Genomic DNA, 21,417 nt, shown 5'->3' with positions numbered 1-21,417 from the left:
ATTCTGTAATGCACAGCTCAGTGTGACATTACCTTTTAATTAGTGTTTTGGTGAAGCAGTTGGACGACTGTCAGTCCTCAAGACACAGCAAAGGCTGGACAGCCCACGTGAAGCTTTCCTCTACCCTCACAGTTACCCCAGGGGACAAAATATGGGCCTCAGAGCACAGATTATTGTCTATTTTGTCACAATGGACTTATCTGAAACTCTTTACCAAAATGAGCATGTGGAGAATTACAACACCTATCTGCCTATCTGACCATTACAACTCAAATTCATCATGAAACCTCTAGCAACATTGTAGACAAGATGCTTTACAGCCAGAATTAAAAAAGTTCCACAGAAAAGTTCAGGGTCATTGTTTATTGCTGACTGAAGCAATCTAAAAAATCATGATACCTTCTTAAGAAAGTGAGCATAAAACCATCGCCTAAAGGATGATTCTTCCAGCTTCTGAAGACCCTAAGTGCTTCCCTCCCATCTGACTTGAACAGAGACCTGCAAAAAGCCCAGAGCTGGGGCCAAGAACCAGCAATAATGCTGTAAATTATCCTTTGAAAGAGCTGCTGTCTCTCCACCAAATACAATGAGGGGAGGGGAGGATCTGCCTTCATTGTCAAAAGTTAGTCCTTGCGGAACATCTGCTTCACCTCATTGATGATGCATGTGTTGGCTTCCCTTGGCAAGCCATGTAAATCTACAACTACCTGAGCTTTGCTCACTTCTTTGTGTTTAAATAAGCTGTGGTGACCTTCATGAAGCAGTGAAGATAATAACTATGATAAGAGCTGCCATCTGTGCTGTATCCAGTTGAATTTGGGGGATTTTTGTTGTAAAAGGTCTTGATGTCTGAGGCCAAAGTTCCCACCTTGCTCTTTAGGTGATACTGTCTACTAAATTGCTCTTGAAAAAATATATAAAGACAAAAATAAACATCAGTCACCAAAGTCAAAGTCGTATTTTCCAGCCCTAGCAATTTATAACTCGTACTGTGCTACTCAGATTCCTGTTTTTTTTCCAAATCTTTCTAACAGATGAAAGATGCTGAAGGTAACTTACCCAGGTGAGTAAGTGACACAGTTTTTCAGGGAAACTTTTCTAGGGGAAGCTTTTGTGAAGTAGCTTTTTGTGAAAAAGACTGACACAACTTTCTATTTATTTCCTCTTATGTTATAAAGCACATGTTAAAAATACAACAATATAATAACACCCTGGAGCACTTTCTTAGTAAAAGAAAACCAGAACTTAATTAAAGATAAAGTATTATATATAATGGACTCAGGAAATCATAGGCAGAGCTGTGCGATACATATAGCTACCACAATTCTTTCCCTTCTACAGACTTTTTCTCTGCAATAAAAATATTTTTTTAATGCTGGAATGTCCATTCCCCAAAAGAGAGAAACTGATAAGGTTTATTGGTTATGTTTCAGATTTTAAAACGACATGATATAGCTGACTCCTGCAATTAGTAAAATCTTTGCAAATAATTATCCTCAATATTCACACTTTCCAAGTTAAGCTTCTAAAAGTCCCTAATAGCATTACTATCTCTTTGCATAGCTACTAACTGTGTAAGCCAATAAAAGGAGGTGACATTGTTACTGTACCTGTACAACTGCCAAAACACAATAATGAAGATTTTAAGATCCCGGGGAAAGTACATGCAACGTGATGACAGTTTTAGGAAGATTTTGTGGTATTTTTAGTTGCTTTTCTAATGTCACTGTGACATACCTACAGCAGGCCTAGATCAAAATCACTTTAATCTTTTCCGTAAAAAAAAAAAAACAAACCTAAATGCACACGACTTTTCTATCATGTCCCTATACTCTAACATTCGGATCATCTGAAAATAGGGCAATATTATTAAACATCACACTAATTTGAATGTGTAGAAATTAAGGGAAAATAAACTTAACCCAGAAAAAAAGCAATAGGGAAAAGCAATATGCAAACACCAGTAGAAAAGAAATTACAACAGCCACTTGAGAAAGCAGAAAGGAGCAGCACACCAAGAAATAAGCCATATGGGCCATGAACTGACTGAAGAAAGACATGAAAACAGAAGTTACAAACATTTCAACACACAACAAAGCTAGAATGAATATTTAAAGGACTGGTTTATCACACAAAATACATTCAAATTCACACACGCTGTCTTTGTTTTCTTGTTAATAAGACAAATCCTCCCTAAGGACTTGTTGATGGAACACTAGCTAGCTTTATTCACAGTTTTGTGCCAATGCAGCAAGGTCAGGCAGAGACTGTATATTTACTGAACTTCTCTACTGTTATTAAATGCTTATGAACAGAAAGATTTCAAATACACCTAACAAAAATCTAAAACTAGGTGAGAAGGTAGACTTCTTTAAAGTAAATAGTATTAATAAAATGCTTTATCTATTGTATTATCTACTCAGGCTGAACACTTGAAAAAGGACAACAGATATGTTATAAAATCTGAACAAATTAGTACCTTTGAGTGAAAACGGAAGAACCCCTAAGAAGAACTTAAGACGCACAGTATGTAAAGATATAAACTTAACCAAGTAATAACATTCATAAGCCAAATTTTCTAGGAAGAAGTGCTTTGAATGAATGAATGATGCAAAAGACTGAGAACAGACAAATCTGTGGTGTCAGAAGACGAAAAGATCTGTCTTCCTCAGTCACCAACATGGAGTGGCACAGTGACCACAGAAAATAGTTCTGAAGAATACAGCACAGTTATGATTTATTATTTTTCAGCTAACTGGCAGTCAGATCATTTAGCTGTTTATTTCCCATCTGGAGAAAGTCAGCATTTCAGTAGCCAGGCCAGAATCAAGTAAACACCACAGGTACATATTCTTTCAATGCAAGATTGCACTGAAAGATGTTTTGTATGGAAGACTGATACTGGTTATTAAGCAAACTACTGAAGTGAAAGAAGTCCAGGAACAGAAGAAAACAAATTACATTATGAAGGAAACAGACTTCACCTTGACCCAAGGTTCTGCAGAGGTTCTACAGTAAGTGAAAAAAGGCCAACAGATTTTGGCTTAAAGATCAGTAGCAAAGACACCTAAAACTCACCTGATGGCCATGTTATGAGATGCAGTTCCCAAAGCTCTTCGGCCCAGTATACACAAAGCAAAGGAAAGCGTTACTAGTGGAGAATCCTCATCGCTGTCCAAGTGCTACAAAGTTTTAAAACTTGCATGTTATTCTAAATACAAATAGCATCCTAAAAAGCATTTTAATACTGTAAATGATAACATATAATAGAATCTGTCTGTAGCTGGATCTGCACACAAAAACATTATTTGCAATTCTTAGAACAAGAACAAAAACATCAAAATCAGAGGCTTTCTGCAAAATGCTAGCTTATTTTGCCCACTGATAAGAAACACATTTCAACCTTAGGTGGTGGGATCTCAAAGGAGATCTCTGTTCGTTTATTTATTGTTGTTTCATTGTTTCTCTCCAGCCATTACTATAAGACAAAGCACTCTGTTTATTGCTAAGAGATGCTGCAATTGGAGGCAGCAAAAGCCCATCCATGGGATATAGGGTGCACATGAGACCTCAGGAGAAAAATTCATTCATGAAACTTCTAGTGACTACCAATATGTACATCACAATTACATGCCATTGAGGACACTGACCTCACATTTCAGCAAGCTGTCAAAATATTTCATTTACATTTACTAGCTTAAAAGTGGTTTTTTTTTTTATTGAAATTTTCACCAAAAAAAATTGCTTACTATCAAGCAGGAAGAAAGATTTCAACAATCTCTCACAAATTTGAATGTTTAGGAGGGTATATATTATTTCAGCCCATGCAATGGGTCATTTCTTTGACTCTAAGACTGAAGCTACTTATAACAGAGAACACAGCTCCTTCTACAAATTATTCTGATTTTCAGGCTGTACAATGAAGCTTTTTAAAATCTCATCTTATATATGACCTTACCTCTATACAGAAGGTGAATTACAATAAAATAAAATATAAATATGTAAGTATATATATAAATGAGAGTGCATATATATGCACTGGTGTAGGCATTTGTTTGCCCTTTTAACTCTAACTTAGAGGAGCTACAAGTCTATTGGATATCTCTAAATTTATTCTCTATTCGAAAGTTACATCCAGATTGCAAATCAGAAGTGTCATTTAGCAGAGATTTTCACTGCCCCATAGAATTTTTTGTGTCTCAGAACTTGGGAGCCAAGTCAGGAGATGGGCAAGGAAGGAGATGAAACATTTCCAGCAGGAGGAGACGGTGAGGAAAGCTCAGAGGACAATTCAGTGAATATAACACCAATGTAGTGTGTGCAGAGGAACTGGTGGAATGGTACTGAAGTGCAGAGTTGCAAGAAAGAACTGAATTAGAGAAGAAATATCATGGTTGAACAATGTTATGCTATTCAGATAAGGTGAGTGGTAGCAAATGGGATGTTCGGTCAGTGATCCTGAATGAAAAATACCCAAATAAGATTGTATGGGGTGAAGAAATACATACTTCTCATTTTTTCCCAATGTCAGCAATAATCAGAAAATTAAACAGAGGAATATGCTTTGTCTGCAACTGTATTCTCCCTCTGGGCTATTTTGAGTATTTCATGGAAGTACAGTAGAACATTTCTGCCAAATGGTTGCTGACCACCAGTAATCCTAGCGGCTGAAAGGACATGAATAGCTGCAAGGTGTAGCTACAAACCCGCCCTTGACCTTCTAGAGCTGTACGGTCATTTCACACACTCTTGTTACACAGCTCACATTTGAATTATCAGCTCTCAGGACTGAGCTATACTAGTTGTTAGTTTGGTCTGCACTTCCCTATCATTTGAGGATCGTACCAAAGCATAGGCAAATGTTTGGAAAGAGCAAACAAACATGGACAAATGTTTGGCATGTGTACTCAAACATGGGCTGCACTGAAGAACAATAATGTACTGATGTCATTCCCTGAAGACAGCCTGCTCTAGCGGAGCTTCTGCAAGCACTTGTTAAATCCACACTTTCTAGAGATCATAAAATTAATAGTGCTGGAGAGTATGCACAGCATGGAATTGGTTCTGTATTCAAAGACTACCGCTTTGAAGCTTCTTGAGACTAAGTTTTTTGCACAAGAGAAGACTGTAATGTGTGGTTTTCTTTCCATTTTACAATGCAAAGGTTTTTCCTTTATGCTGAACTTAATAGCTTAAATGATATAATTTTTCCTGTATTAATCCTGAGTAACCATGTAATCCAATCTCAGAAATTACAACTACTACTCATGAAAAAAAGTATGCTTACCTCTGCCCTTTTCCTGGCACAATACTGAATCCAGTCCAGATAAACACTGCAAAAACTAGCTCTTGTTATTCCTTGGAGACACGGAACATAATCTTCATCTATGTTAATGTTAAACATTGCAAGGTCACGCTCAATATAATGCCACTTTGCATAAGGCTGCAGCATCTTTTGGATGGATTCATCTTTTATCCACTCAAGAATTTTGGGAGAGCTTGCTGTAAAGTATATTATACTCTGTTGACAAAATGAGCAAACATTAGTCATTCTGTCTCTGATTAAAGCAGAAATATTTTATGCAGAAAAGAATAAATCAAATAAGACAACACTAGCAACCCATACTGGTACATATTGTTCCTGTTTCTTAATGCTTGGAATCGATGCTTCACCAGACTGTTTAGTTAGATGGTCATAATTGATATATAAATAGCAGGAAATGAAATACAAGTCACATATTTAATACCTTGGTGCCTTATAGGAAAATTAATACAAATCAATGGACTGCAATACAAACAAGGAATTCCCACACTGCAAAGTGCACATTATGGAATACTAGTGGGCTCACAGAGCCTATCACCAAGAAGGTGATATTGACAAAAGTTCAGAGAGATTTTGAAAAAGCAGCAGTAGCTGGCCACATGATTGAAGCAGGCTTCTTTTTGCTATGTAAGCTTCCTGCTATCTGAGCATGAAGCTTTTCTAATTCTTCAACAAAAACATTTCCACAGTGATTTAAATCTCATACAGCTGAGATGTGACAGATGTGTACAATACAACTCTGAAATCCCCCATTTTAATTTCTGTTTTTACTCTGCATTTAGTAGCATCACTATTTTTGATATTTTGTCAGTGAGATCAGTAAAGAATAATGAGTTGTAAGTGTAATATGAAAAAGCTGATAAATAATGCAACTGAATTTACATTTAAAAAGCAAGGAGGAAGAGCACTCACTAGTTCTTTGACCAAATACAGAAATACAAGAAAGCAGCAAGACTCACATCTCATACCTGTCCCTGAGTTTCTAAGTTTAAATTCTAACCAGTGGGTCTGGAACCATTAGAATATTAGCAAGAAAAATCTATCAATGCCAAATTTAAAACTTGTTTTCAGAAGAACAGGAAACCTCTGGAGAAGTTCCAGTCTTGCAAAGAAAAGTGACAGCAGCTGAGAAGGCACATTACAACACTTTATCATTATAATGTTTTGTTTTAATTAAAGATACTCATTTAAAACTGGATTCCAAAGCAAACAAGAGATGATACTTTACCTATGAAACAGGAATAAAATTAAGCAAATAAATGTATAAAATTAAAATACAGTGAAAATGAAAAACAGGACAGAAGCACCACCAGCCCTTTTACAAATCCCAGATGCCATCCATAATTTGTCTTTCAAACTGCACAAAAATACACAGGTAAGAGGAAATTTAAATTCCAATGGAAAAAGACAAGGTAGAGTAATATAGATTGGGGATGGTGTCTTAATTTCTTGGCGTAAGGAGAAACAATATGAAATCTTCTGAAAAAGAACCACAAAGGAACAATAGGATCTGAAAACTCTGAGAATGCAGACTTCTGGAATAGAAGAAGACATTTAAACAAGAATATATTGAGAGGAGACAGAGGAGGCACAAGGGAAAAATATCACAGTAGTTGAGCAGGAAATGATTTCAAAATATATGCAGGAGGGTTACAGGAGCTGACCCACTTTGGTTGTGGAGAATAAAAATCCCCTTAAAAGAAAAAGTAAGGGCCTTTCTGGACTGCCAGTGAAACTGCAATTGAAATAAAGAATAAAAAGCTCAATGTAACTCACTCTTTAAAAGATCAATCTAATAATTATTCATGAAGCATGGAAGTGAAACAAAGCATAAGTTTTCTTCACTGATCTTCAAAATACAGTTTGCTTTTCTTATTATTCTCACCTGTGTTTCCAAAGAAACAAATTCAGGTAGGAAAATAATTAGACTGGCAATCAGACACTGAAACAGCAGAACTTCTGCCACCTAATTAAATTCTGCTCTTAGTAGCTCTTCCTGGATATGTTTTGTGCAAGAGTACATTCTCAGCTATATTGCAATTCAGAAATGATACAGCAAATATTTACAATATTATAAGCTACAAAGTACAAACTAGAAGCACTCCAAGTACTTGGTGTGATGGAGATGCAGTTACTGCTGAAGCTCAATTCTGTGGGTTTTCCGAGATAGTGATTTGTCTTGCCTGAGTACTGTATTAACTAGACTTCTTACAATTACCTTCCTATTTCGTTAAAAGCAAAGTGTCAGGGGTTTAAAATGTTCACAGTGGAATTACCCAGGGTCTTTGCAGCTCAAGATTCCTCCTTAAGAGGGAGCTGGGGAAGGAGTGAATTCTCACCTCTGTTTCTGGTATCATATGTTAATCCAAAGGTTAAGTTTCAGCAGCATTAAATAAACAGCATGACAGCTTATCTGATACAAAACATAATCTTCTCATCTTCCTAGGCCGTACTAAGGATTTTATCAAATCTTATCAAAGCCTCTGTTTATGGAAAAAATGAATAATTTGAAGAATAGGAGAAAAAAATCTCCTTAAGGCTTTTTTTTGGGAGTGCCATTCTGAGGAAGAATTCTACAGAAACCAAGGGAGATCAGGCACAGGCTAAAAACTAAGCTGACAACAGGTCATTATCATCCCTCGTTCATCCTTCCCTAAGAAGGGAAGTAGATTAAGAGACTGGAGCCTTTCTAAGGATGAAGATCTGTAAAAACAGTCTAACAGTGTTGGCTCACAAAATCAATCCAAAAAAGATTAGATTTGGAAACCTTGAAAGTCACAGATGCTGAACATTACAAAGTCTACCCAGGGGATGTGGAGACACAGCACACTTCAGAAGCACAGAGTTCATTTAACCCTTTCACTCAAGGCAGAATCAATTTCATTCGTACTGTAAGGAACAAAAGTTTGCCTAAGCAACCTTTTGTATGTCAGTTGCCTCTCAAGTATTTCTGGAATAGAAGCTCTAAACTACCTTCAAGTTAACTTCCTATGTGACTGCTTCAAATTTTCCACAGTCGTCTTGTTTCAGTTGACTTTCAGGGATGAAAAAGCTCCTGTTTAAAAAGCACAATTTTTTGTTACTTTAAACTAATGAGCTGCTGATTTGATTCCATCTAGACTGAGATGATTTTCAGACTCATGTGCCATCAAAACCTGAATCATATCAATTCGCATCACTTTAAATTCAGACTACCTTTTAAAGTCAAGTGAAGCAATTGTAGCAATATATCAACTTCAGATTAAAGAAGCCTTTTTGTTTGTCTGTTTAGTTTAGGTACAGTCCCTAAAAATAATTGAATTAAATTTTTAGATTTTTTTTTTTTTTTTTTTTTGGTGGCTAAAATGAAATAAGCATGTTTACATGCAGTTTTGTTTTTTAATAATTAAACCAGGTTGGTTACTGGCCCTTGATGTCTGTAAAATCATTTATGAAACTTCAGCCTGCGCTTTACAGAGTAATTGACTGCATGACCAAAGCACATTCATGAGGCAATTATCCTGTTTTTACTGTACTGGGTCACTTGCATATAAAGGTAATTAATTTATTTACAGCAGGTCTCTCTCTCTATGGTTGACAGGAGTTTTAAAATCGCAGAGATGTAGGTAGGAAGGAGATGTCAGAGATGGTTGGGAGCTTTGGTAATTGGCTTAATGGCAGTACTAGTGGCATGAAAGGCAGCATTTGGCTTTTGTTGCTTCAGCAGAAGACAGTATTGCACAGGAATTTCTTCACTTGCTGGGTTAGAAAGGGTTTGGCTTTTCTGACAAATGAATATCTGTGTGGTCTTTGTGATCTCAATAACACTGCATACACAAAAACAAACTGTCACTGAAGCTTTGCTTTATAAGAACGCTTCCTCTGCCTCTATCAGGAAAAGAAGCTAACTCACCTTCTCGATTTCTGCTTAAGCATGCCTGCACAAAGTGTACCCGGTCAGAGTCATATGTAGCAAAGGGAGACATGAGTTAATTATCCCTACCTAATAATTAGCCAGTATGACTGCCAGTAGTGCAAAGGAATAAATATAAAGCCAGTTACTTCAAATACTACTCCTAGCAGCCAGCCATCATTTTTGACAAACCTGCATAGGAATAAGTCCACTTTAGCCAACAATTTACCTTTATATAGTATCTGATAAGAATTCTCCGCAGATCGAACACTTGCAGCATCGTTGCAGCATTGTTATCAATGATGCTATATCCTTCGAGGATGTACTGGGTTCGTGTTATTTCCCATGTCAGCCATCGGAGGTTAAAGGCTGCATTACATGATAACAAGTGAGGCAAGTGTCCTGGCTTACAGCAGCAGCAGCCTTCATCGTCTTCATCTCCTTCTGTTATAGCCTCCACTTCTCTCTGCTGGCAGTATGTCCCTTGGCAGTGAGGAAAAGAGAGTATGCTGATAGTTATTGTGGGGTGGGGGAAACAAAGGACATCTGACTGGAGAAAGTATAGTTGAAGGGTCTATGCATTTACCAAAAATCCAACAGAAAGAACTACAGCAACAAATTAGATGTGTAAATTGATTCATGTGCAGTAGAAAATGAAGTGCTGTCCATCATTTAGTTACTACCAGTAAAACAACTCTAAAAGGCCCAATATAATATCCTATGCATTTGGTTCTGAGCTGAGCTACAGGGCATCGCTTCTGCCTCAATAAAAACTCACCAGGAAGCAACACTAAAGATTCTTGCTCCATCATGCATAGTTAGAAAATTGATCCAACTCCCAGTCTGTTTCTTCAAATAACATAAAGGACACAAACAAAGATTTTACAGTCAGAGAACTTATAAAATTTGTGTTAGAGTGAACTATCTTGGAAAGCATGCTCCAAAAATGACATGCAACTGGTTGTTCTCTCTCCCACTGAAATAAAAGCTATATCAGATCAAATAGCACTAGTGGCAGTATATCACGAGGACAGAACAGCTCTCTAATTAGCCAATTTCTTGGGCTTTAGATCAAAATATTTCTGAAAAAGTCATCTTAACTTAAAAAGAAGTTATGAGGAAGATGCAGAATCAATATTTCTGCTTTGCAGACTCATTTCTGACCTGTGTTGTGCACACTTGATGGCCAATCTGAGCCCATCAGGTTTTGAAATCTACACAAGTGGTTTCAAAACCATGTTGGACGCTACAAATCAAAACCAGAGGTGGACACCCATGTGTTTCCCACAGAGTTTTCAAGATACTTGAACTATACATTCCTGATGCATGGACCCACTTAAAATTTATACCCTGTGGGATATTGCAAAGCTTGCTCTCCCCTGAGGTTCTCCACAAACTATCACTCGAGGCCATGCAAGTCACACATATGTCTCACATATGCTTTTTGCTAGTGGTTCAGCGTCACCCCATGAGAAAGCTGGCTCAGTCATTTCCAGATAGTCTCAATAGGAGAGGAAGGTGCAAGACACTGTACTGCAGTTTCTGGAGAGGGACACTCAGCTAAAGCTTCAGCTGGAATCAAAGATGCAACATATATGAGTAGGCTCTCATCTCTCCTTACAAGTTCCTTAACAAGTGTGTCTCCCACATAACAATTCAAGTGTGCATCCCTGGTACTACTCACCTTTCATTTTTGGGTGAAATATGGTATGGGATATATATTTAACATATCAGCAAATACACTTCAGAGCACTTTTTGTGTTCTCATAGTCAAAAATATCAAGAAAACCACATTGTTTCAAACACTTCTCTCTCTGAGAATTTTATTACTAGAAACTACGTAAGTAAAGTAAGCAACACCTATGAAACCCTCTGCCAGGACCAATAAACCTGTTCTGTTATGCCAGTTTAAATAAGAGAAGAATATGGATATGTTTATAAGTGAAAACTTACACGGTGTAACCAATATTGTTCACACACTGATGTGTTCCCCCTTCGATTCAAGGGTATACAATTATGACAAATTATTAAATATTTTAAGTAACCTTAATATAAACATCTTTCCATCCAAGGCTGCCACAAAGTACAAAATATGACCCATCAAGCTGACATCTTCTGTGGGACTGGACATGAACTGAACTGTTTCTGCTTCATATTTCACAGATTTCTACATGAATTAACACTTAATGCTTAACAGCAAAAAAGCAGCAACTGCTCTTGGTCACTGGATGCTTCTCTGAAGTCAAGTCAAAAGACATTATATTCAAAGTTAACTAGGGAAAGGCACATCCTTCTGTACATAGGCTGAAAAGGGTAAAACAACTATTCCACACTAGTGCTCTTACTGTTGTCTATTTTTTGAAAAGTTGAAGGTCTTACAGTATTATATTGAATTTAAGAGATCACTCCTCACCTCAGGTGCCAAATTAAACATTGCCAAGTGTTTCTAAATGGTGGAAAACAAACCTAATAACCACTGCTGCTAATCTTACAACTAGTGGAGTTAAAATATGAGTTTGCTTTGTTTCTATTCTTAAATCCATTCTTCTATTTTGTATATAAATATCATGTTTCATTCCTATCAGATGCTGGCTATGTTTTAAGATGTTCTCTAGATCACCTGTGTTAATGAATACCTTATATTATGTATATACTGGAGACTCTGCAATTACTAGTTTTCTTAAGACACTTATTTTGTAAAACATAGGAACATAAGAGGCAATAACTGGAGAATTCATGGGACCCTCAGTGTCTGAGGGAAGCTGTCACCATAGAAAATAAGAGAAGTAGCCAGAACAATTATTTGCTTTCTCAGCTAATTCAACAGGTTAAAAAAAAAAATTAAAAAATCTCCAAGTCATCTGTGCTAGGTAATTTCAATCAGTGAAACTTAAAATAATACCACAGTAAATACAATCAACATTGAACTTGGGAAGACAGAGATGTTCTATCTGGGACCATATTATTACAAATGCTCTGGGAGTGAATCAAGGAGTTCATGTGGTCATCCCACAAATTAATTTAAAAGAATGAAATCAGGGTTGTGCTCTGTCAACATCTGGCAAACACGCCTTCGCTTAACAATGGCTGTCTGATGGACTCTGGTACTGAAACCCTGGGGATTTGGTGTCTGGATTGCTTGGAGAGCCTCTGCTTACTTCAAAGGTCTGAGCTCAGGTATGGCCAGTGTTTTGCCACAATAACAAATCCCTGTTTTGTGTCCTCGGTCCCAATTCATCTGCTGATTAACATTTCCAAGCACCATCTAGTAAAAAAACTCAAGTCTGTGAAGACAATAGGTAGATTTGATGCTCAAGCATATGTTTGTTCCCCGCATTTCCTGCAGTCAGTTCCAGACAGAATGCTAGAAATTTTCTCTCTCCCTTGAATGAATCTTGCTTTAGGCCATTAATGCGCTGGCTGGACTTCAATGCTAGTAACTCTCCTGTCATTGATAAATTTCATTTTACAGCTGCATCAATCCTTTTTGGCTCTTTACTCGAGATTCTAGATACTGGTACCACGGAGACTAAGAGCATGTGCTCAGTTTTATGCACTGAGCCAAATGGTACAAGTCACAGCCAATGAGATTAAGCATTAGTGTACATCTTTTACAGAACAGTGATGCTAAACTTTCATATATGTGTTACAAGCTGATGATTAAAATGTCAATTTTTTATATTGCTTCTCCAAAAATTAGCAAGTTCAAGCAATTCTAAGAGAATTATGCATAAAACTAAGGAGCAGGGAGCAGAACGTGCACTTCAGTTATGCAATATAATATAGTGCCATTAAACATTAAAATACAGGAAAATGTTTTCACTGGTAATTAGTCATTTTAAAATCTGAAATAGAAAGAAAGAAAATAAAGTTTCTCACTTCGCTCAAGCCGAGCCATTCTCACTGACCCTTGCTAGTACAGATGAGACTGATTCGTTTATAAGATATGTAACACTGGATGGCTGCCAAAGGTTCATCAATGCAAGAACATGCGCCAGATCAACAAAGCAAGGTCAATCTATGTGAGCTCAGGAGAAAACCAGTTTGAGAACTTGAAACTCTTTTTCCTGACACATCAGGACTTAAGGACTGACTTGTGCTCTACCAGAATGATCTGACCTAAATGGAAATGAGAACACTGAAACTGAAGGCTGCAATCTTACTTCAAGAGGATACAGAAAATATACTTTAACTAATAACCTCCTAGCCCTCTAGAATTTAAGGCTGAAATGAAGGTTTTTAATTTAATTTTGGTAACTCAGTGAGTGAAAGGAAAATTATTTTTCGGTTCTGCAGGAGTCAAAAGAGAATCCTTTAAGACGACATCTAGAAGCAGCTTTATATGGCTTTTCTGTTCAGTACAGCAGGTGGTACGTATCACCAAGAAGAAGCATAGAGAGCATAATTAGACATCTTCTCCTGAAACAAGCCTTGTATATAGCTCTAGAAACAAAGGACTGAACAAAGCTCCCAAATGGAAACTCATGAATACCAGAAATGGATGTGTTCTGGTAAACAGCACCTGTATTGGCTTCTTCCAGCTCTTTTTCTCGTACAACTGAGATTGTTAATAATAATAATCTGTATGCTGTGATGTGGTCATTTCAAAGAAAAATCTCAGGACTTAAAAACAAAACTGAAACAATACCAATTTCTCAAACATCAAATCTATTAACATAAAACTGTGATTCAATTTTCAACTGTTTCAGGTACTTGCATGCCTGACAAATAATTCATTTTCCATAGTAAACAGTGTAATAACAGACATCACATCTCAAAAATTGGGCCATGTTATAAAACCCCAGGTGAAAGAAAGCTTTCTCAAAGGATGCTGGTTGTTAAACTTACAGCTACCAAACACACAAGAACCTCTCACGTTACCTCTTTTGGAACATAATGCAGTGCAACATTTTGTTTTCGACAAATACTTATTTTCAATAAAAAGGTTACTGAGCATCTAACAACATTTCTTTTCCTTCCAGAAGTTTGCCCCAATACACCCATACATACATACAAAATTGTGAGGGAGGAAAGGAAAAAAAGGCATAAAATATTTATTCTATTCTGCATTATAGAGACTAAAGCATTCTATTTGAAATGCATAGAAAAATACACTGCTGGGCATTACTGTATACCTAGAAAGGCTTCTGTACTGCAGATTTCCTTTATTCAACATCATGTCTTTCCTGGTTTATGTCTTTTTCAATTAAATCATTGTGATTAAAGCAAAAAGATCTCTCTGCAGCCTGTTTGTGCCCAGCCTTTGTGTTGTGTTCCGAGCCTTTGTTCTTTCCTGCAAACAATGTGCATTCTGTTCTTTTAACCTTCTCTTGAAAGAGGTGTGTTAAAAATGGCTTCTCTTCCCTGAACTTGCTGTGTTTTTTCAGTATCTTTTGATGGTTTTGTGCATACAATGAATGTACTTCAAGCATGATTTCAGCAAAGACATGAAGGTGGGCACTTCTATTTCCCAACAGTGTGAAGCGATTTGTAAAAGTAAAAAAGTGAATATTGCAATCAGTCTTTAAATAAAGAATGACTCCTGCTTGTGCCACAGAGCTTTCAGACACAGAAATCAAATGTAATGCACTAGCTACTGTAATAAAACTACACAGTATATATACATGCTGCCAAAATGAGTAACTGTCCTTATTTCTTAGAAATCATTACCGTGCCTAAAGCATATAGCCTAAACTGACTGCATTCATACACCATTTTGCGTGCGAAATAAACTAGCTAACACGGAGAAGGCCCCACAGGCGATCCCACCCTGCTGTCACAGCTGCTTGCCACAATGTACAATTACATCCGTGCTTGCTCTGTGCTTCTTTCCTTGGTTCATCTAACGAAGTTCCAAGTGAAGCGTGAATACTGCACGTGCAACATTCAGCAACAAAATCACAGCACGGATTTAGAAGTTAATTACATGATTGAAGAATACTAGGAATGAGCTAGAAAACAGCTCCTCAAGAAATCAGCATTACCATCCATAAGTAATTTCTGCACGCCCTACACCTCACTGGATGGTCTCCAAAAGACATTTTGTTGAGGCACAGACTAAACAGGATATTTTAAGTACTCCTCATTCTATAGGGAACTTGCAGGTGGTAGATATTTTGACATTCCTTCTGCTTGTTCCCCAATTGCGGGTTTTCCCCTGTCTTTTCCTTTCAAATTAAGTGACACATTACATATTTCTTCTGGCAGGTTGCTCTTAGCATAGCATTGTGGTCTAGCACAGACAGTACAGTTGGTTACTGAAGGGCTTGGTTCACTTACAGCGATGTGCAAATAGCTGCACATTTTCACCTATCCTGAGCTCATCTGTACCTTCTCCATTTTTGATAGAGGAGATGGGCATCTCTGCTTTACACACAGGATAAATGGCACAGTGGAGGCACATCCCCTCTTTGTCATCAGAAAAGAGAGTGAAGAACATCATACAAGGTGTGTTATTTGAAGAGGACTAAAGATGGTTGAGGGGAAACACAGATTTGCCAACTCTTTTATTTGAGTTTGCTCAATCTGTATTTTCTTACCCTTACTGCAAAGATGCATTTTCATTTAACGGCCGAGACACACGTGTTTTAATTACATATGGATAGAAAGGAATCTGGATTGGTCATTTTACAATGCGAGCTCTTAATGAAACTGGATACAAATAGGGGAGGCAATTTTTCCTGCTCCCAGTATGCATGAATTCAGAAGACACTGTGACCTCTTTGGACACTGCAGCACTGCCAACACAGCTTTTCACCCACAATGACAAATGCAGGAAAATCCAGATTCCTTGATGTAAATAGTCATTTTGGCTTACTCAGAAAACAGTCACAGAGAACTTTGTTATGATTCATTCATTTCCCAGGCAAATGTAGACTTCCTATTTAAGGAAGATTGGATTTTTAGGGCCCTCAATTAAGATTACATGTTTGAAATTGAAGCAGAAGTGAAGAAGCCAAAGCTCAAAAATTACAGACTCTGAGTTCTTTCTCTTGCCCATTTTTATCCTCTTTGGGAAAAATGAATGGGAAACCATTCATTACAGTGAATGAAGTCAGGGTCCTATGTGAAATTCAGCATATGACCAGACAACTAAAAATAGGAATGTGAGATGCACAAAGCAAAAGAAACATCGCTGTATGTGAACTTAAAGCCTGGTGCTTATCATGCACTGCCTCTTAGCTTTGAAAGCTCCAAGTTCTTCCAGCAGTTTAATGCACTCTAACTACATATAGAAAAAAAATCCTACTGTGTCGAGTTATATGTATCCCACAACTGCCATGGAGCATTTGCAAGACTTGAAATGCGAAGAACCTGCCCAGCTGGGCAGGAGATGGTCCATTCCTACTGCCCAGGGGAGCCCTGGCTAACTTCCTGCCCCAACAGGAGCATCCTGCTGAAAGGAAGGTTTTCTGTTGTCTCAGCTTTCACAGAACTGAGGGCAGCCCTTGAAACAGCCCCTGACCTGTCCCCTTATGCAGCTTCTGCCATCACGTCAGCCTTTCTGGCTCCTTTTACTCAGACTGTATCTCCTACATGGATCCCTGTGTCTGGGTTCTCTCTTCTACTATTTGCTACACGTAGGCTTTTCTGCTCTAGGCCCAACAATGTAACCCAGTATATACACCCTCCTTTTTCTTCCCAATGTATCTCCTGTAGTCAGAGAAAATATTAGGTGAAATACTAGGGAAAAAAAAAGGTGAAGAAATCATCCAGTATGTATCATATGAGGACACAAACTAATCATACATTTTCTCTCACAATCTAGGTGAGGATCTCATTCCCAGTTTTCCTGCTCCCCTCTTCCTCCTTCAGTAATTTGTGCTTTCCTGTTTCATGGTTTGCTGCTGCTATGTTGGTCCCATCATAGGGAATTCTGAACACTCAGATGAGTGCTCCTTCAAAGGCTGCTGATCTCCTGAAGAAAAGGAGAGAGAATGGGGAGGGGGACAGCTATGACTGGAATTCAACTGGCTCCAGAAGACACATGAGAGGCTGTGGTGGCTCAGTTCAGACTGAATTTAAAGAGCCGTTGCAGACAGCAGACGTATTAGAGCTGTTTGCAAATAGAGACAGAATTAGGCAACTGGCATGGAAGCATCAATTTTCAGACTCATTTGCTTGCAGATTTTTTATTTATTTTTAAGAAATAAAAAGATATCTTCACAGGTAGCACTACAATTTTTGAGCTTTGCTCTCAGGCTCAGATGCAAAACAGTTCCAACCTGGTAATGAACCAACCCAGTTCAAAATCACGTTCCTCCCCAGACGCTTTGCAACAAAACTATCTAGTTACTCACTATTTAACTTCCAACTCTTTAAGCCTGCTTCAATCTTTTTATCCAGCCAGAATGTGGTTTGAGTATCCTCTCATATTTTTCATTGGTCTTTGCAAGGTTTACTTTTCTTGAATGGCATAGGAGTGGTGTTGACCGAGAGGTACCCAGCAGGAGGTGGCAAAGAAAAAAAACTTACAGCTTAAGCATGAAAGATTTCTTTCTTTCTTTCATTTGTTTCAAATCCTACAATGAACTATTTTAACAGAAAAGCAAAGATGATTTGGTAAAATCAGGATGTAAGATAATGGAAACGTATGCTCATGATCACTCAAAATTCCAAAGAAGTAAACAATGTCAACAACTTGTAAGATACATCACTTTTCAGACATACATAAATCCATCCTGGAAGTCATTTTTATTTTCAGATCTCCAGACATGAAACATATTCTGGCTTCCCAAAGTTTCCATAGAGAATTGTACTGTGAGCAACCTAAGAGGCACCAAAAATAACAGACTAAATAACAACAACAACCACCACCAAAACCAACAATTATCTCAGAGATTTATCAGCCTGTGAAATCAGCTGTATTACAACTGAGAGATTTGAACTGCCACAGCATTTAACTGCTCTTTAAGAGCAACTCAGATCTGCATTTGTCTTGCCTGGACATGAAAGAAATAACAGCAAATTCCAAATCTACAGGAAAGAAAACTTTTCTACCTGTGGCCGCTATAAGGCATTAACTTTAATACCTAGCTCTAACAGATGAGCACCACTGCATACCTTGGGGGTGCAAAAGAAGATAATTCTTGCACAGATGTCTTTGAAGTCGAAGAAAACCACAGCCATGCATAGATCACCATCATTACAAACAACAAAGGATTATAAGGCTGATAAACAAATTTCCTCTTCCTTTCCAATTGCTTTTTTCTTACAATTTGCCTCTGTACTGAATAGGTATCTCACCAGCTACTACAACACCAAACTGTTTCAGGTTTTTTTTACTGTTTTCTACAGAACTTTTCTTAAAATAGAGGAATATTATCTTCCTCCTCAGCATACAGAAAGGAAAGTGAGCATGAAGTACACACCACAACCTGCTCAACATCCTACAGGCAGTCTGCTGCAGTCAAGACCTGAGTCCACGTGCTATTACCTATTTCTCTCCCACATCTAATTGCATTCAAAGAGCCAGTCCGTCTCCTGTTTTCTCATATGCAACCTTGATGAAAACTTGTCTTGATTACACACCCCTCTACACATTGCCCAGCCCTTGAGCCCGAGAAGCTATTTATTCCAGGATTTCAAAACTCCAAGCATCTGCAGTGTTATCTTTGAAAGGTTACAAATACAAGCAACAACCACAGCCAAGGTGTACAGCATGAAGACAATCTAAAAATTGTTGAAAAGCCTGGTGGATTTGCTTTCTTTTTTCTCCCCACTTCATGAAGATAATAACAGGAGTGTGATACCACAAGCCCTACAAACATCACAACATCTAGGAAGAGGATGCAAATATCTTTGCCTAGAAAGGAGAGTCATGACAGAAGAACACATTCATCAGCTGAATTCAGTATATCCCAAAAAAGAAAAATATGAAAGCTTGATTTACTTGCTTCTTCCCTCCTGCCCCACAGTGATGGAAACCATCTCAGCACTGGCATCTTGCATGATCTGACATGGGATATTTACTGTGGGAGGCGTCTTATGATTTTTGGTAGTGTTTCAAAGGCCAGTTTGTGGGGAAGTTGAACAATTTTAATAGCAATTCCAATGTTTGTGATTACGGAGATAGAAAAATAATTTGAATACTTGCTTAAGCATAACATGAAAGATCAGTGAACCAAAGAAAAACTCATTACATTTTGTTTCTGAATGTCTTGTGATACTGCAGAACACGAGTACAAATTTCTTAACATTCAAGTTTTGAAAATCTGTAATTCAAATAATGATAATAAGAAATACACAGTTTTTAAACAGAAATATCAATTTAAAAAAAAATGACAGGAGGGAATGTTAAAATCTATGTTAAGATGTACAATAGATTTGTGACAGGTTAAGAAACACAGACAGTTTCTGCTGTTATTTAAATCATCAGGAATCCTTACCTCGAAATTCCAGTCCTCTGAGCTGAAAGGTGACCAGGCCATTCCCAATTTCAATCAAGTGCACAAATGCATTTAGATAATCTGATGCTAGAATAAAACAGTCTCCTGTGTTGTAGTTTCCCCAGCGGCCCAGAATCAAATCTCCACAAAGCGACTCCTGCAGCGATCTTGTCAAATGCTCATAAAAAATTGAGTTGAGATTATTGTCATCATTTCCTGCAAGCAGAGCAGCAGATATTTGTAAAACAAAACAAAACAAAACAAACAAATAAATAAACTAAGCCATTCTGCATAAAATCCTATATCTTCTTCACTCCTGCATCAGACCTCTTCCTCCGGCTAGGTGATATCTTCCTGGTGATAGTTCACATGAACTGCACTTGCTAAGTAGTTTTTAGTCCCTTAGAGAATCAGGCCTGAAACTTTTGCTTAATACAAACAATATCATAAATCTAACAACAAATTAGTGATAACAGAGATCAGGCTGACCCGAATTACTTTCTTTGTGTTTTACAACATCAAGAGTTTCTCAGCTCCACTGATGGACTCTGTTATGCTAAGTTAAAGTCTATCTACTGTTCTTAACTTTTAGAAACCAGAAATCATGAGTAAGTACACGAGCTTAAATCTAAATATTATTTATGATACTTTCACTAGCTAAATAATTTGTCACACATTTTCCACTAATTTTGCTGGGAGTTACTTCTTTTAGTCCTCTGGGAGTTTTTCAAGGCTTTGTCTATGGCACATCCTCTGAGTAATTAAGACGAGGACACGTAAAGGCATGTTCAGTATACTGAAAAAGAATGAAACAAATTTCATTCAAGACAAGAATCGCTACCACTCACTTTAGAAATAGTATCAGCTGTCCATTTACACACTGCTTGGATCAACTTTCCATTAAGATAGGAAAAGACCTCTAAGATACAAGAATATACATGGATACATATGTACAGTTACATATGGATATTTATGTAAGTCCACATTTTGGAGAAAAATAGGAGAACATCAGGCTGCAATTTCCCCTACAAATTGCTCCTCAATACAGGAAAAAGAGTGGGCACATTACTACACAGCAATTCATCACCATGGCCATTATGCATCCAGTCCTGGTATGTACAGTACATACAGAATCACAGGTGCGTATGTATGTACAGACATACTCAGCTAGATATTTTCTGGAGTACAATTATCAAACGTAATTTTTAAAGCACACGCATAAGGAATGCTTCACTTGAGCTATACTTTTAAAAACATAGTCAACATGTGTAATCAGCACATAATGCTAATAATAAGGGTTATTGTTATGAGAAGACAGAATGGCCTTAGAAACATCTTAACACTTTGCCTTGAAATGATAAATAAAAAAGAGCATTATATATGCCTTGAACTGCTAACACTCCTTTTGTCCTCACAGACATCCTGGATTACTCCAATTTCTGCTTCAAGATGTGTATTTGTTCATGCTGCTAAGGGAAAGGGAGGGTGGGGAGATCTGAAAACATAGCAATAATCACAAGGTAAACTTCTACCACAATACAACTCTCCAAAACCTCAGAGGTAAAATAAAAGCAGTCGCAGAATGCAAAACAGGAAGAAACCACTTATGAACTTGACCTCTCTCACTGGAACCAAGATTTGGCATGAAACCCAGATATCAGTTTCTGCTGGAAAGGACCCCGTCCTGTTGGAGAGCATCAGCTCAGGTATCACACACACCTCATGCCTCCTAAATTGTCAAAAAATGCTCCATTCCCAGTCTCACAGGAATTGCTCAGTGCAAATCAGGAAGGTGTTTTGGACTGCTGTGGATC

General features: G+C 37.6%; 1 protein-coding gene across 7 annotated transcripts in view; it reads right to left on the bottom strand.

Annotated features, from left to right (window-relative positions):
* The window catches only part of PCNX2 (pecanex 2), a 153,158-nt gene that overhangs the window by 16,213 nt on the left and 115,528 nt on the right, over positions 1 to 21,417 (bottom strand). For all 7 annotated transcript variants that reach the window (XM_085219727.1, XM_085219725.1, XM_085219723.1 and 4 more), the window contains 4 exons: positions 19,604 to 19,819; positions 9,445 to 9,698; positions 5,288 to 5,521; positions 3,079 to 3,182 (listed from right to left, as the gene is read on the bottom strand). In XM_085219727.1, coding sequence (XP_085075853.1) covers positions 3,079 to 3,182; positions 5,288 to 5,521; positions 9,445 to 9,698; positions 19,604 to 19,819 — 808 coding nt within the window. The remainder of the gene's footprint in view (positions 1 to 3,078; positions 3,183 to 5,287; positions 5,522 to 9,444; positions 9,699 to 19,603; positions 19,820 to 21,417) is intronic.

The sequence above is a fragment of the Meleagris gallopavo genome, chromosome 2 (genome assembly GCF_905368555.1).
Source record: "Meleagris gallopavo chromosome 2, MGAL_WU_HG_1.1, whole genome shotgun sequence".
NCBI lineage: Eukaryota > Metazoa > Chordata > Aves > Galliformes > Phasianidae > Meleagris > Meleagris gallopavo.
The sequence above is the reverse complement of the archived record's forward strand: the minus strand, read 5'-3'. Positions and strand labels throughout refer to the sequence as shown.